General features: G+C 26.7%; 1 protein-coding gene across 1 annotated transcript; it reads left to right on the top strand.

The window, feature by feature from the left end:
- The first annotated feature begins 4,978 nt into the window (after positions 1 to 4,978).
- LOC129985105 (60S ribosomal protein L14-like) lies at positions 4,979 to 14,522 on the top strand. Its single transcript, XM_056095016.1, has 5 exons — positions 4,979 to 5,112; positions 6,552 to 6,653; positions 9,529 to 9,723; positions 13,988 to 14,041; positions 14,364 to 14,522. The coding sequence occupies exons 1-5, from the start codon at positions 5,110 to 5,112 to the stop codon at positions 14,475 to 14,477; spliced, it is 468 nt and encodes a 155-aa protein (XP_055950991.1). The 5' UTR covers positions 4,979 to 5,109; the 3' UTR covers positions 14,478 to 14,522.
- The last annotated feature ends 643 nt before the right edge of the window (positions 14,523 to 15,165 follow it).

The raw sequence follows: 15,165 nt of genomic DNA, 5'->3' as shown, positions 1-15,165 counted from the left end.
TATTCACAAAACTTTCTATTCAACAATCTATTTTACTGCAAAATTGTGGATTATCAATGAATCCCAAATTAAGAATGAATTTTTACCGTGTTCCACAATATTAATTGATGGTCAGTGTTCCATTTTGAAGATATTCGATAACTATTAGGCCCAACTTTAGGTTATAAAAAGGAATATGCACCTGGTGGGGAGCCAGTTTTCAAGAGTCTTTTTAAAGTTATTTGTTTAAACCATGACTGGAACTCGCAGTAGCGTCATCTAAGTATTGGAAAACATTCAAATTTTATACGCGTTCGAGAATAGAATTTTTCTAAAGTAATGCTAAACAAGCATTCCTTCTATGCGCGTGATTTTCACATGGCACTATTGCTTAATGTTGCAAAAATTAGCCCCTAAGAAGGGTGGTGTGGCTATAGCGGACACATAAGATTTCGTGGTCAGAGCGGACACACTTCTCCCCCATCTTAGAACGGATAAAGGGCTCTTTCACGTGAAATAACGTTTTTTTTTTTTTTTAACCGAAGTTTTTTGTTTTTGCACTTGATTATCGAATTACAAGGATAAATATATTTTTGCGAATCAAATTTAATTATTTATATTGTATTATGGTGCGAATGCATTTTAAACATAGCGAAATGTACTAATAATAAAAACTTTCAGAGAAATATTCAAAAATTAATAGTAAGTAACAGTATAATGAAAAGCATGAATGAATTTCGGGGATTTTGTAGAAAACTGTATTTTAAAGTCAAATAAATATTAGAACAGGTGCAATTGCCGTAAAATTAATTAGTTTCATTAGTAAAATTAATTTTTTCACAGGTGATATAAAATTAATTAGTTTCATTTACTTACTAATTAATTAGTTCAAATTAATTAGTAAGTAAAAGTAAATACTAGAAGTAAAATATATAAAACAGATACAAGTAAATAAAAGAAAAATAAACACCAGTAAATAAATATTAACTAACCTTTATTATAAAGGTATAAATATCATTTACCATAGAATTTAATCCAACCTAGTTACAAAACTTAAAGATTTTAGACATTTTTCTAAATTGTTTGATGTTTCGAATTCTTTTAGGATGTTTTCAATTCTTTCATCCAATTTTAATATGCTTTTTTTCTTTTTATTCCAGGGTTGCCTAACTCTCTCGATTTCATATTAAAAGACACTTTTTGTGTTTCTTCTTTTAGTATTTTAACTAATAAGTGGACAGTAGGCTGGTTTCTGCTAGTGATTGCATTTAATTTGGAATTCCACTCTTCAACAGAATTATTTGTCCTATGACGCTGTCCATATACATTCCATACTTTAATGGGTATATTTGGAGAAAGGCCTTCTCTCTCAAAAATATCGGCTTATCTCTACAGCAGGTGCAAAGCTCGAAACTACGCAATAGATGACATATGACTGATTAGGGAAAGAACACAATAGGTGCAAAAATGTCCGCTGTAGCCACTGTCCGCTGTGACCACGTCCGCTCTGGCCACATAACCCTAAGAAGTGTAGAAAAGCCATAATCTCATATGAACGCTGCTTCATTCCATACACATGCGCTCTGAAGATTTTTTCTAACATTTCTTCTGCTCATTACTCAGCGAGGATATCGAACGCATATATATTATGTAGTTTATAATCGTATAATGAAATTTTTCCTTCACGCTTGAATAAGCTTTCTCTCGCAAACTAAATGTTCTTTCACAAAGAAAATATTGTAAGAAAATCGGTTTATTTAAACAATAAATGAAATTTTAAAAATAAAAAGTGTCACTTTTATTCTGAATTATTATGCAGGGGAAAGAGGGGAGAAAAATCTTTGACAAGTTTAATCAATATTTCTCTAAAATCCAATATGTTATTTTATTTTTCCGATTGTGTGCAGTTAAAAAAGTTTGAATATATAAAAAAAAATCTATTATATTTAAACTGAACTAGAAAATTTAATATATTTGCTTAGATGCAATATGAAAGTAAACAAATTTGTTTGTCCATTCAAACAAATTTTTTAAAAGTTCAACCTGAAACTGGTAAATTTTATTTTAAACATTGAATCTTCCATTCAGTTCATTTTTTCCTGGTCAAAATTATGCAACTAGATGTTGATAGTAACAACATCGATGAGCTAGTGGAAGAGCATGATCAGAAAAACTTATGGAGTTGCATTCTATGTTACAGCAAAATGTTGCGAATGATAGTTGATCAGGAGAGGTGATAACAGCCTCTACAGCATAGCAACTTTCCTGTGAAATAAGGGGGAATTTGAAGATTTGGGAATTTGTTGGCATGGTTGAGAAACATTATCCTCATCAAGGAATAGCTATGAACGCTATAAATTCATTTCATAATAAAGCTGCGACTCATTTCCACCAAATTTTGAAACGTGGCCAAAGACAAATGTCTTTAGACAACTTTCTTGCAAAAGAAAAACAAGCATTATAAAAAATTTGTTTAAGTATTTTTTGTTTTCGAATTAAAATACATGCTTTTATTTTACACAGAGTCCCATGAAAAAAAAATTGTTTTGATTAAAGAGTGTTTCGCATTACGACTAAGATTTGGTGACGAATTATACTCATTAAGTGAGGTTCCGTTGTAATAAATCATTGGAAGTGTATGTAAAATGCAGAATTTTTTATTACAGTTAAAACTTGTTTCTATTTACTCCAGATGTAAACTGTCAGGAATACTTTTCTGAAACAGAAAAAATACTTTTCTGTTCCTCTTTCTAAGAAATCCAGAATTGAAAACTAAATCTTATACAATTTACCGATTGAAATTGAATATACCAATCCAAGAAATATATAACTTTGCAGTTTATCTTGCAAATAACAATATAGTGAATGAGTAATGTCACTTAGGAAAACTTGAATTTTTTTTTTTTTTAAATACAGTTGCAACTAAAATAAATAAACATTGGAAAATATTACAGAAAAAGGAAAAAAAAAAAAAAAAAAAAAAAAAAAAAAGAGCAGAAAACCGTTGTTAGATTTCCTTTCATGTTCCTTCAAGAAACCACATTCTTCATAGCTTGTTAAGGCTTCATCAATGCCTATAATGTAGTCATCATTCCCAATTATTCCTTTGACCTTATCACGCGTTTCAAAACACCTGATATATATAAATACAATGTAAATTCATGAATTAATAATACAGTTTTATAAATTTATATTTCAATATTTAATTAATGTAAATCTGTATAAAATATATCATTTATGTTTTTAATTTAATATTATGAATTTGGAAATTCTATTATGCTTTTCAAGTAATGGGATTTTAGGGGGGCAGACTATGAATAATAAGGACATAAAAAATCTTTTATTTACTCACGAGGAGAGAAAGGAAATAAATATTTCGTACTACTCAATTTTATAATACGACGAATTCATAATATACGGGAATCAATAGCATATGACTTTAATACTTAACGCATTAAGTATTATTTAGTTACATAGTATTAAATATTATTTAATACTTATTTAGTATATGTATTAAATATTATTTAATACTTTAGGAATATATTTGTAGTGTTTATTAATGTTAGAAATAATAAATGTTAGTAATGTTAGATAACAAATATTTACTTCTGAATTTAATTAATTTTTTTTATCTAAAATACATTCAGCTAGTATTCGCTTTCATCTCGCTTAATTCATCATATTTTTAAAATCTATTTTTTTTATAATCTAAATTATCCATTCCATTAATTGTAATTGCATTTTTAATGGCGTAATTTTATTGGATAGTGACAAAATTTAATCTTTAGAAATGATTTTTGTAGGTAATATATTAACGGGTTAAATGCTATTTCATCGCTTAACAAGTAATGCCTGCTGTTTCAATTTTTGAAATTTTAAACAGCTAAAATAAATAAATAAATAAATAAGGAAGAACGGGGGGGGGGAGGAACAAAATGAAACTTTTTTGAAACAACTAATGAACATCTGAGAGAAAATGTGACCATTCATTCGTACCATCATTTAAAATTTTAAAAATTGTCATAAATATTGTTTCTTGTTAAGCGACTATTTAAATACGCATTAAAATGTTGTTATTTGCAGTTTTTGTCTATGCAGTATGTTATATAACAGCTTCGAAATATGTTTCTTTAGATTATTTATTAAATTAAGATTGATGTCATATTGAGAGGTCTTCAAATATTTCTTCGGAAACTTGTAATTTTTTTGGTTTCTATTGAATTTGGTTTTGGGTACTAGTGAACAATTAATTAAATTTAATTTTCCGCAGAAAAAATAATTATTGAATCTTCCACCAATAAAATCGAACACTTTGACAAGTTACAGACAAATATCAAATATCTGTACCTGCGAGTTTTCCATAAACCCAAAAAATTTCGAACAGAATTTCGCAGCTGTCATAAATCTAAAGTATATAATTTAAATCTGCTAGTAATTACATCTACTCAATGTATCTTATTTTTAATTGAAAAAATGCAGTTATTACCATTAAAAAAATGAAACAAACTAGAGAGTCAAGCGGACTAATGAAACCTTATCATTTTTGTGGACAGCAAAAGGAAACAACCTCGCTTTATAGTCATAGGTTCTATAACAATCCGCAAAGCTATCTGCTTTTTCCTGCTTTAGCTAAATCTATCGAAGAATTTCAGTTTTTAAAAGCTATATTTGTAAATTTGAATGACTTATCCAATTTTATCCTTTTCTCCATTTAAAGCATTCCGTTTTATTTAAATCAATATAATTCTTATAATAGTAACAAAAAATGTTTCTGCTATAAAGAGAAAGTAAAAGAAAAGAAATTACGTATTTATATTCTAATATAAAGATTAGGTTATGTAGGTCGCTATATATTTATCATATAAACATGAATGATTACAATTTTTTTCTATGTGAATCACTATTTCTCAGATATCCTTTTTAATATCTTGCAAAGACTGTTTAGAATTTGAAGAAGCGTAATAGCACCTTCACGCAACAATGAATATACACTCTTTTGGCTAGGCCTCCCATTTTGGCTTTCTTTTTGAAACAACTAAACTTTTTAAACAACTAAACTTGCTTCTTAACATCTCGTCGCGTTAGGCCATTCTGTAAAGTAAATTATCCGCGCCTCGTAATTTTTAAAGAATGGTAAGTGATTCTAAAAAAATATATGTATTTAATAATTTTATTTCGTATTTGTTACAAAATGTTTTGCTTATTTTCATGATTCATTATTTTAATATTGATTTTATGGGTGCACGTTTGTATAAGATCTTGTTATAATGCCGGATTTATACACGTGGCTAGGCCTACATAAGTATTATAATTTGAATTGTTAATTTGAAGTTAATTTATAGAATAGTTTAAATTCGATTGTATCGTGTCAGTTAGATTGTGGATTTTTGATAATTCCAATAATATATCTGAAAGTAGCAAAATATGTTAAGAGAACCATTTTGAGTTTTGTCAAAGCACATTGTCCCAATCGACAGATTTCTTAAAAACTAACTGTTGGAAACAAGTAACTTAAAAATTTTAACTGTATTCTTTCTGCACCATGTTTATTGCATGTTTATTTTTCTATTATTTAAAAGTTTGTGCTAGAAACAAATATCGTAATCGTGAAACAGAACCTTTATATTCATTTTTCCAAAATTTTATTATTTTGAAGATCAGTAAATTGCATTAAAAAGATGCATAAAAAAAGTGGAATCATCGTATTTCTTATTTTTAATTTTTGTTACATTTAGTTGTAATAAATACTTTTAATTAAACTAACCTTTCTCTTAAAAAGAATTATATGGAATTCTCCAAAAATTTCAGTTCAGAATTGCATGTTTCATTATAATATATTAAAACATTTATAAATATTTCATTTCAAAGCAGTAATTTAAATGTCTTATTACACTTTTGTCATTAAATTTGATATTTAAATATTTTTTATTATTCAAGAATAATTGATAAAAAAAGCTTCTGATGTATTGGTGTTTTTTCTTTTTAAATATAATCATAAAATATTTTTTGATGAATTCCTGTAATATGGTTGTTTTAGTAAGGTATCAATAAAATTAGTATATATGAACTTAAAGCAAAGCGAGAATGGTTTGCATTATTTCGAATTAATTTTTTATAAATGTAGGTAGCTTATAAAGTCAGTATTAAAGATTGATATAATTTTCATAATCAGAACTGCACAAAATAATTTAAATAGAAGTAATATAAAGTAAAACACGTAGCAAAAAGCAATTTTAATTTGTTAAATCAAACACGGGCTTTGCTAATTTGGAATTACTGAAAACAAGCATTCTATTTGTTTTCTTACAAACTTCTCTATAAATAGTTTTGAAGACCTGTTCAAAAATATTTTAAAGTTTTGAATCTAGAAGACTTAATTTTTTTATCTGGAATTTAGTAGAAATGTTAATTTCTAGATTCTAATATTTATTAATTATAAATATATGTGGTGGAACATACAAACTGTAATCGTTATTTGCCCTTCTGGTTTTTTGGGATGCTCATAAATATATGGTAATTATTTTTATAAATTTCAATATTTTATATAGCATGCAACTTATTTTTTTTTCTAGGCGTTTCGTCATTACGTTCAGATAGGCAGAGTTGCCTTCATTCCATTTGGAAAAGATGCTGGCAAGTTATGCACTATTGTTGATGTTGTTGATCAGAATAGAGTATGTTTGATATTAATATATATTTTTATAGATAATATAAAATTCAAAATTTTATTATCTAAATTTAAAAACACAAATTGAAAATAATTGTCATAGTTTTTGTGTATTATTACCAAATTTTAATTTTTTAGGCATGTTTATAATAAATGTAACTTCAAACTATTCTTTATGACTATAATTGAGTGTATATGTCAGTTTGTATTTTAGTTTAAGTAGAAAATGTCAGTGATGATACTTAATTTGCTGTATATGGGGAGAGGATAGTTTTTATTTGTAGGATTTTAGGAAAGTTATAGAAATTGACTTCTGATACCTTATATAAAATTCTATATTGTGCTGCTGCAGGGTCGCCACTCCATCATAAAAATATAGGAAATTTAAAAATTGTCTTAAAAAACAGAAATTGCAGGGAAACTTAAAAATTTTCATAAAAATGGGAAAATGCAGGGAATTTCAAGTTTCTTAGTTTTTTCCCCCATCTAAAGAAATGCCGATCTTTAAAGATTGCAAGAATAAAAGATCATAATCATAGCTTCTAAAAAGGAAACATGACCATTCACAATTATGTAAGGTAGAAACGCCCCTTTTCTCTCCCTTTTTTTTTTTCTATACATACTGTTTCAGTAATGATTTGCAAAGCAGTTCTTTCACCATGAGATTCCCAAATTGCTGCTAATGAGAATGTGCAAGATTTCTGTAACTGGGAGAAAGAATACGTTTCTGGCAGGAATAGCAATATTGAATCTGTAGAAGTATCACAATGGTGTTAAGTCCACCATACTTGAGTTTATTGAATGGTTTGTTTATTATCTGAGAAACTGTGAGCTTATTCAAAGTAGATTAGAGAATTTTTTTAAACAGTGAGCTGCTCAAAATCTATATTTAATATGAATTGGATGGATAAAAAAATCAATCATGACTTTGTAGAATAGGTTCGAGAAGTTCCAGAAAATCAATTTGTGTATTGCTCTTTGTAAAAAGTTAATAAGCCTAAGCAATACGGTAAAACAGGTACTTACTAGTCATGCTGAAAAAGAAAAGCATACAAGGCTATGTGCCAGTTCCAAAGAGTCGCCTCTGAAGCTGGACTTAGTATGTAAAATGAATGACATGTAAAATCCGAAAATGTACCGATTTCGATTTTTTTTTTAGTTCATGAACAATAATTTGAATTTTTATAGGTATTAAAACCTGTAGCATCACTTTCGTCCTTTAATTCATTTAATGATATATTGGAAATATTTTCACATGTTCACTGAAAGTGAAATATCTAAAATGTGCATTGTGCAATACAGAAATGTTGTACCTTATTTGTTATGGATTAGGTCTGTTAGCCCCTTGAAACTGATGTCTCAAAAATCTGGGAAAGTTGATACCCAAATATCTGAATTGTCAAAAATAAATAAAAATAATAATCTTGCTTTATAATGTTTTTTGCTTAGTAATCATTAAATGATTTGTATCATGATAACAAAAATGTTTTGCTTTTCATTTCACCCAAATCCTTAGTTTTGTGTGACTTACAGTTAAAAAACATGAGAGGTAATATATCCTCCTTTTAATATATAAATTTTTTTCTTGCTGGCTGAATTCTGAATAATATATAAAGATAATTTGTCTTTTTTTTTCTGAATGTAAATATAAACCTTCTAATATGTTATTTCGACAAGTGTTAAAATTGTTGCTTCTTTTCATTGCTCTTTCTACCCTTTAGAACCATATTCCATTGCATATGAATGCTATTTGCACGTTTTCTCTTCTCTTGAATATACTTTGAGTGACAACCTTATTCTAACTTTATTTTGTTTGCTTTTGTGAATTGTATATTAATTACAAGATTTATTGCCTTTATTGTAATAAGGATTCGATTCAAGTTTTGTTGATTTAAGAAAATCTCATTACATTTCAAAATGTCTTCTTTTATTGGAATGATGTTTTATATTGATTAGACTTAGTTTAATTATGTATTTCTTTATTTGAAATAATTTATAACTGAATAATATTCTATAGAATTAAATTTCTACCTGCCATCTGGGAGAGATAGAAAATTAAATTGAGGAAAAGTAAAATCTAAATTTAATTGTTTTAACACCAGTAAAGATGTTAGTCTTAACTATTATAATAATTATTTTATTTGTTCTAATTTATTATTTTAAATACTCTCCTTTGACATTAGTCATGTAAAAAGATGCTTTTAATTTGCTTTCTAAAAATGATCTTACAGGTGTACTCTTATTTTTTATGCTTTTAGTCAGCATTTTATTGTATGCTTAATAGGTTTCTTAGACAATTCTTAAATTTGGCTGTAATATTTTCTCCTAATTGCTTTATAGTTATAAATGCTTTCTGCTTTGTGCATGGTAAGCTGATTATGAGTTATTAAAATTTTATCTTTTAGTTTTTAAAATTATTTTATTGAAATGAAATCTGGGTTTCTTCTAATGATTGTGATTACATTTGATAAAGTTACTTTTAAAATTTTGGAATTAATATACAAAAAAAAATTGATAGTAAAATACATAATTTTGTTGTAAAATACATAAGGCATATTGAGACCTTGGGTGCTTGCCTAGGAGAAGTGTGCATTGAACTTGCAGTAATTTTGATGATATTTTGAATTTTTAAAATATCAACAAATTGATCAATGAGTGAGATGAATGAAGTTGAAGAATGAGTATTAGGCATGTAAGGTCCAACCATTTAACAGTGTTATATTGCTGTGCTTATTTAATTATTTTTCTTTTTCTGCACAATCTTTTACTGAAAGTATGCATTATTTAGTTGCTACATTAGCATTATTTTTAAGACCTGTAAACTCCTAATTTTGAATTGAATTTTAAATTAAATTTTTAATTGACTTCGGATTATTTTCTAGGCATTAGTGGATGGACCTTGTACAGGCGTAGAACGTCAAGCTATCAAGTTTAAAAGGTTGCGACTTACCAAATTCAGACTAAAATTCCCTCACAGTACATCAAGCAGAGTAGTTCGTAAGGCTTGGGAAGAAGAAAAAATAACAGAAAAGTGGAATGAAACTTCTACAGCTAAAAAAATTGCTGCCAGAGTTAAGGTAAGATAAACTTTGCAATATAGTAATTTATAAATTTGTGAGCTCTTAAAGCTAGTAGTTTTGACCTCTTAAATAGGGTCTTTTAGTTGCTTTTCAGTATTTTAAGAAAATTTGGCTAGAGAGTGATTTTATTTTCTTGATTATTTAAGAATAATAAGACATTTTAGCCATATACTAAAGTTCATTATCATAGTACTAGAAATGGTGTTTTAATTTCTAGTTTCCCAATATGATATAATACATTTACCTGGTCTGCATTCTTATGTTTATTATAGATTTTAAGGTAATTTTTCCTAATTCCAACACTTTTTTTCATTTTACAATTTTATGCATATGAAGTTATATATCAAAATAATAATCCTGTTCTTTGATAGTAATTAATTGTTTGAATATTTTTGATAATATTCAAACAGTAATTTAATATTTGAATAATTTTTTAACCTGAAAATTATATGAATGTTTTTCATGGACGTGAAATGATTTATAAATATTGTACACTAAAATGATGAACCTGAACTTTGATAGGAATTGCCGTCTGAATATTTTGATGACTGGTTTCATTCTGAAAATGTTACGTTAGTCCTTTATATGTGTATGAATGTATTATCAATTATTTTGCTTTAAAATGATGAACCTGAACTTTGATAGGAATTGCCGTCTGAATTTTTTGATGACTGGTTTCATTCTGAAAATATTACGTTAGTCCTTTATATGTGCATGAATGTATTATCAATTATTTTGCTTTAAAATGATGAACCTGAACTTTGATAGGAATTGCCGTCTGAATATTTTGATGACTGGTTTCATTCTGAAAATATTACGTTAGTCCTTTATATGTGTAGGAATATATTATCAATTATTTTGCTTTAAAATGATGAACCTGAACTTTGATAGGAATTGCCGTCTGATTATTTTGATGACTGGCTTCATTCTGAAAATGTTAAAATACCATTTATATGTGTATGAATGTATTATCAATTATTTTGCTTTAAAATGATGAACCTGAACTTTGATAGGAATTGCCGTCTGAATATTTTGATGACTGGTTTCATTCTGAAAATGTTACGTTAGTCCTTTATATGTGTATGAATGTATTATCAATTATTTTGCTTTAAAATGATGAACCTGAACTTTGATAGGAATTGCCGTCTGATTATTTTGATGACTGGCTTCATTCTGAAAATGTTAAAATACCATTTATATGTGTATGAATGTATTATCAATTATTTTGCTTTAAAATGATGAACCTGAACTTTGATAGGAATTGCCGTCTGAATTTTTTGATGACTGGTTTCATTCTGAAAATGTTAAAATACCATTTATATGTGTATGAATGTATTATCAATTATTTTGCTTTAAAATGATGAACCTGAACTTTGATAGGAATTGCCGTCTGAATTTTTTGATGACTGGTTTCATTCTGAAAATGTTACGTTAGTCCTTTATATGTGTATGAATGTATTATCAATTATTTTGCTTTAAAATGATGAACCTGAACTTTGATAGGAATTGCCGTCTGAATTTTTTGATGATTGGTTTCATTCTGAAAAAGTGTAAACACGTGCATGTTAAAAAAAATTAGCAGTACTTTTGCCAGTATCATAATGAATGTTAATAAAATCTAAACTGCTGGTGCATGAAGCAATGTAAAAAAATCTGCCGCTTCCTGAACAGGTGATAAAAATTGTAACTAAAAATTATGAGATGTTAAAATATTATAGACATTAAGACATTTTTAAAAAGATGTTAAAAAGACAAAATTAATAGAAATTTTACTTAAGTTATCTGGTTTCTAGATTTCCTAAATTGGCTCTAATCCAAATTAGCTAAGAAATAATACTCTTTTCTATGGGTCAGTAAAAATTAAAGTTTTGATCACATGTTTTTTATTTGAAATACCTGAATTATAATCTAAACATTTTTAAAAAGCAAACAATTTCTGTGGAAAAAGTGACTTTTTGTGAAATGTTTGTAATTTAAGGAAAACAGCTTTCTTTAGAAAAACAATTACTAATTCTATTTAATAGCATGCTTTTTTTAAAAAACTTTTCTGCTGTTGTAGAAACAGTATAAATGAAAAATCACCCAAAGCAATACAAAAAAAAAAAAAAAAAATCAAATTTTAATTTTTGGGTTTAGAGGTGCATTGAATCATCATTATAATTACATATTTACTAAATTTTAAGGCTTTAAGTGCAATAGATTTTTTTGAATATCAGATGTGCATCTTCTTATAAAAGTACATTTCTAAGTAAATGAAATGATGTAGTAAATTTTTGTATCAAGATAATGAATGTTTCCAGAATTTCTTTTTTATAACTGGTTTCATTCTGATGGAATTGAATATTTTAATAAATGCTTTAATTTATAATATTACAAAAATTTTCTTTCCTATTTTATATAAATATTCATCTTTCACTCAAGATGGAAAATGAATATTTAACTTTTGCCGTTATAGTAGTTTTGCCATGTTATTTATCATGTTATAGTAGTTTTATCATGTTATTAAATTAGTTAAGGTTTGTTTTGATTTACACCAATATGATGAACCCGAACTTTTGATAGGAATTGCCGTCTGAATTTACTGGTGATTGGTTTTATTCTGAGAGTGGTGTAATAATACTATGAAAAAATTAAAATTGGTCATGACTTAATGGCTAAATTCTCTAATCTTCTTATTTGTTATCAGATAAGTATACAAATTTAGCCTATATAAATGTTCATTATCATAGTACTGGAAGCGATTTTTCCCTAACTTCCAGTTTCCCATCATGATACAAATTTTAGTACTTGTGTGTAAACTAAATGTAATTGAGTAATTGTTAAAAGAATAAACCTTCAATATATATATATATTAACTAAAAGTAATTTTGTTCCATTGACTACATTTGCCAATGATAAAAAGGTTCACCAATGGTATACAGTTAATATACAAGTTCTAAATGTTAAGTGAAAATGAAATATTATATTTTTAAGTATTCTAAGTTTTTTTTTGAAATCAGCATAAAATGAATATACTATGTGTTTGTAATAAATTATTTTATGCTTTTTTCATTCTCTTGATTTTAAGTGTTTTATAGTTATTACTCTAACATTCTTTAGACTTGGAATGTATTGATCATAATATGGCTAAAAAATATTTTCTCATCTGTCTTCAGATAAATGCTTTTTTAGCCTATATAAAAGTTCATTATCATAGTACTGGAAATGTTTTTTAATTTCCAGTTTCCCATCATGATACATTTGCATTGAATTTCAAAAGGCATTAGTGTAGTGATTGTATACTTTTGACAGGAATTGCTATATGAATTTAATTTTTGGAAATAGGTTTTTGTTTTTGGTTTGATATGTTTTAACTAATATGCAATTCATTGTAGTTCTATAAAAATTAATATATAAAGGTAATTTTTTTCCTTTGATAGTCTTAAAAAATCATTTGGAAATCTGTAATAGTTGTCCTAAACCCCAGTTTTTAACTATATATTTTTATTTATTATTTCATGTTTAAAGTTACATTAGAATAACGAAGCTAAGCTATTGATCGATATTGCTGTTTGAAAATACTATTGATTTACCTTTTGTGTGATCTATACCTGCAAGCTTAATAGGAATTGCTGTTTGAAAATGTTTTCTAACAGTTGGCGATTTAAATTGGTCTATCGATTTTAATGTTCTTAATTGAATGCCTGATAATTTCAATCCATTTTTCATTTTTTGAATATTTTTAGTGATTTTTATGTAAATTTAGATATTTTTCTCATTAATTAAACTTGTAGCTAGTGTTTAGTTGATCTAAATATGAGTATATTCATCTTTAAATATATTTAGGCAGATATGAATCTAACTTTAAATAATGAATGTGACAACATGATAGGGGTTGCACTTTATTTTTGTTTGCTTTTAATGGATTACCAGTGTTTTGTTGATTATTCTGGGATTGAAAGTATTGAGTATTTAATTTACTGACATTTAATGCATGTGGTGCTTTCGTTAACTGATGTATTTGTTATTTGCCACTTAAGTAATATTTAGTTCATATTGAATTCTTATTTGACATTAATGATTAGCAATAATATGATGAACCCTGAAACTTGATAGGAATTGCCGTCTGAAATTTTTGATGATTGTATTCATTCTGATTTATTGCTAACTTGACTAATATAAAGTGTTTATCATTGGTTATTAATGATTATTAGAAATGAAATTGATTACTTAAATTAACTTCATGCCAATTATTTATATGCATGTTCATCTAATTTTTCAGAAAAGTGAAATGGCCGATTTCGACAGATTCCGAGTCTACAAAGCTAAGCAACAGGTACGAAAAAACTTTTGTTACTTAGTCTGTATTATTAATAAATTATTTTAACTGTGTACGAAAATTCGTCTAATTTTTGTTTAACCTTTTATATAAAGGATATTTAATTTAAGCATGATTTCGTGTTTATTTTTAAAATTATTAAAATTATTTTTCAAATTAAATTAAATTTCTGATCTGTGGATTAAATACATTTGTACTAACTATACTAAGAGTTATTTATATTTTATGTATTTAATATTTAATTGAAAAGTTTTTTTTTTTTGTAAAATATAATTTTTGTTGTATTATATGATTTCTGCATACATTTTCTTTATTTTAGATGAACCGTATCATTAAGAGTGCTTACTGGAAATTAAAAGGCAAGGCCAGGAAGAACCCACCCAAGCCCAGAGCAAAGAGATTCAGAGGCAAAAAAGTAGCCAAGAAGGCTTAAATGTGTACATTGATTATTTACTTGTTAAATAAATAAAAAAAAAAAGAAAAGACTTTCTGCTTTTTATTGTTCTTTTACATAAAAACCGATAGGTATGATGCTTATTAAGCCAATTTTTAAATATGATTCTATATATAAAATTAAATAATAGTATTCTTTTAATACTTTGTTAAATTATTTTTAAAAACCTGCAAGTAATTCCTTCTGAAAGCTTTTTCTTTGTAAAATGACTAAAATTTGAGGCCATTCATATTGTAGTTTACAATGAAGCAAATGTTAACAAATCTCAAAAAATTGTGAGAGTGATTATACGCTTAATCATAAAAATAAGTGCTAATATCTACATCTAAATATCTAAGTTTTGTAGTCAATTGCTTTCTATATTTATTGAGTAGATAATTACTAGGCACAAGTTTAGATTTCTTAAATTTAAATTCCTGCTGTATATGGGAAGTTATGAGCAGTTTGAAATATATATTTTATGGAGAGGCTTTAGAAGTTTCATCGAATAATATGAGTGATTTGAAGGGTAATGATATTTAATTTGCAAATTGCTTATTGTTATTAATGTGTGAATTTTATTAATTATGAATTTCAAATGTAAGTGAAAAAGTACCGTTGTCACTCGCAATAGCAGATATTTAGGTCAGCCACTCTAAACAAGATATTTGTACTGGGAGATAGTTGA

Source organism: Argiope bruennichi, chromosome 9, assembly GCF_947563725.1.
Source record: "Argiope bruennichi chromosome 9, qqArgBrue1.1, whole genome shotgun sequence".
In the NCBI taxonomy this organism is placed as follows: domain Eukaryota; kingdom Metazoa; phylum Arthropoda; class Arachnida; order Araneae; family Araneidae; genus Argiope; species Argiope bruennichi.
Note: the sequence above shows the minus strand (reverse complement) of the source record. Positions and strands in the feature narration are given on the sequence as shown.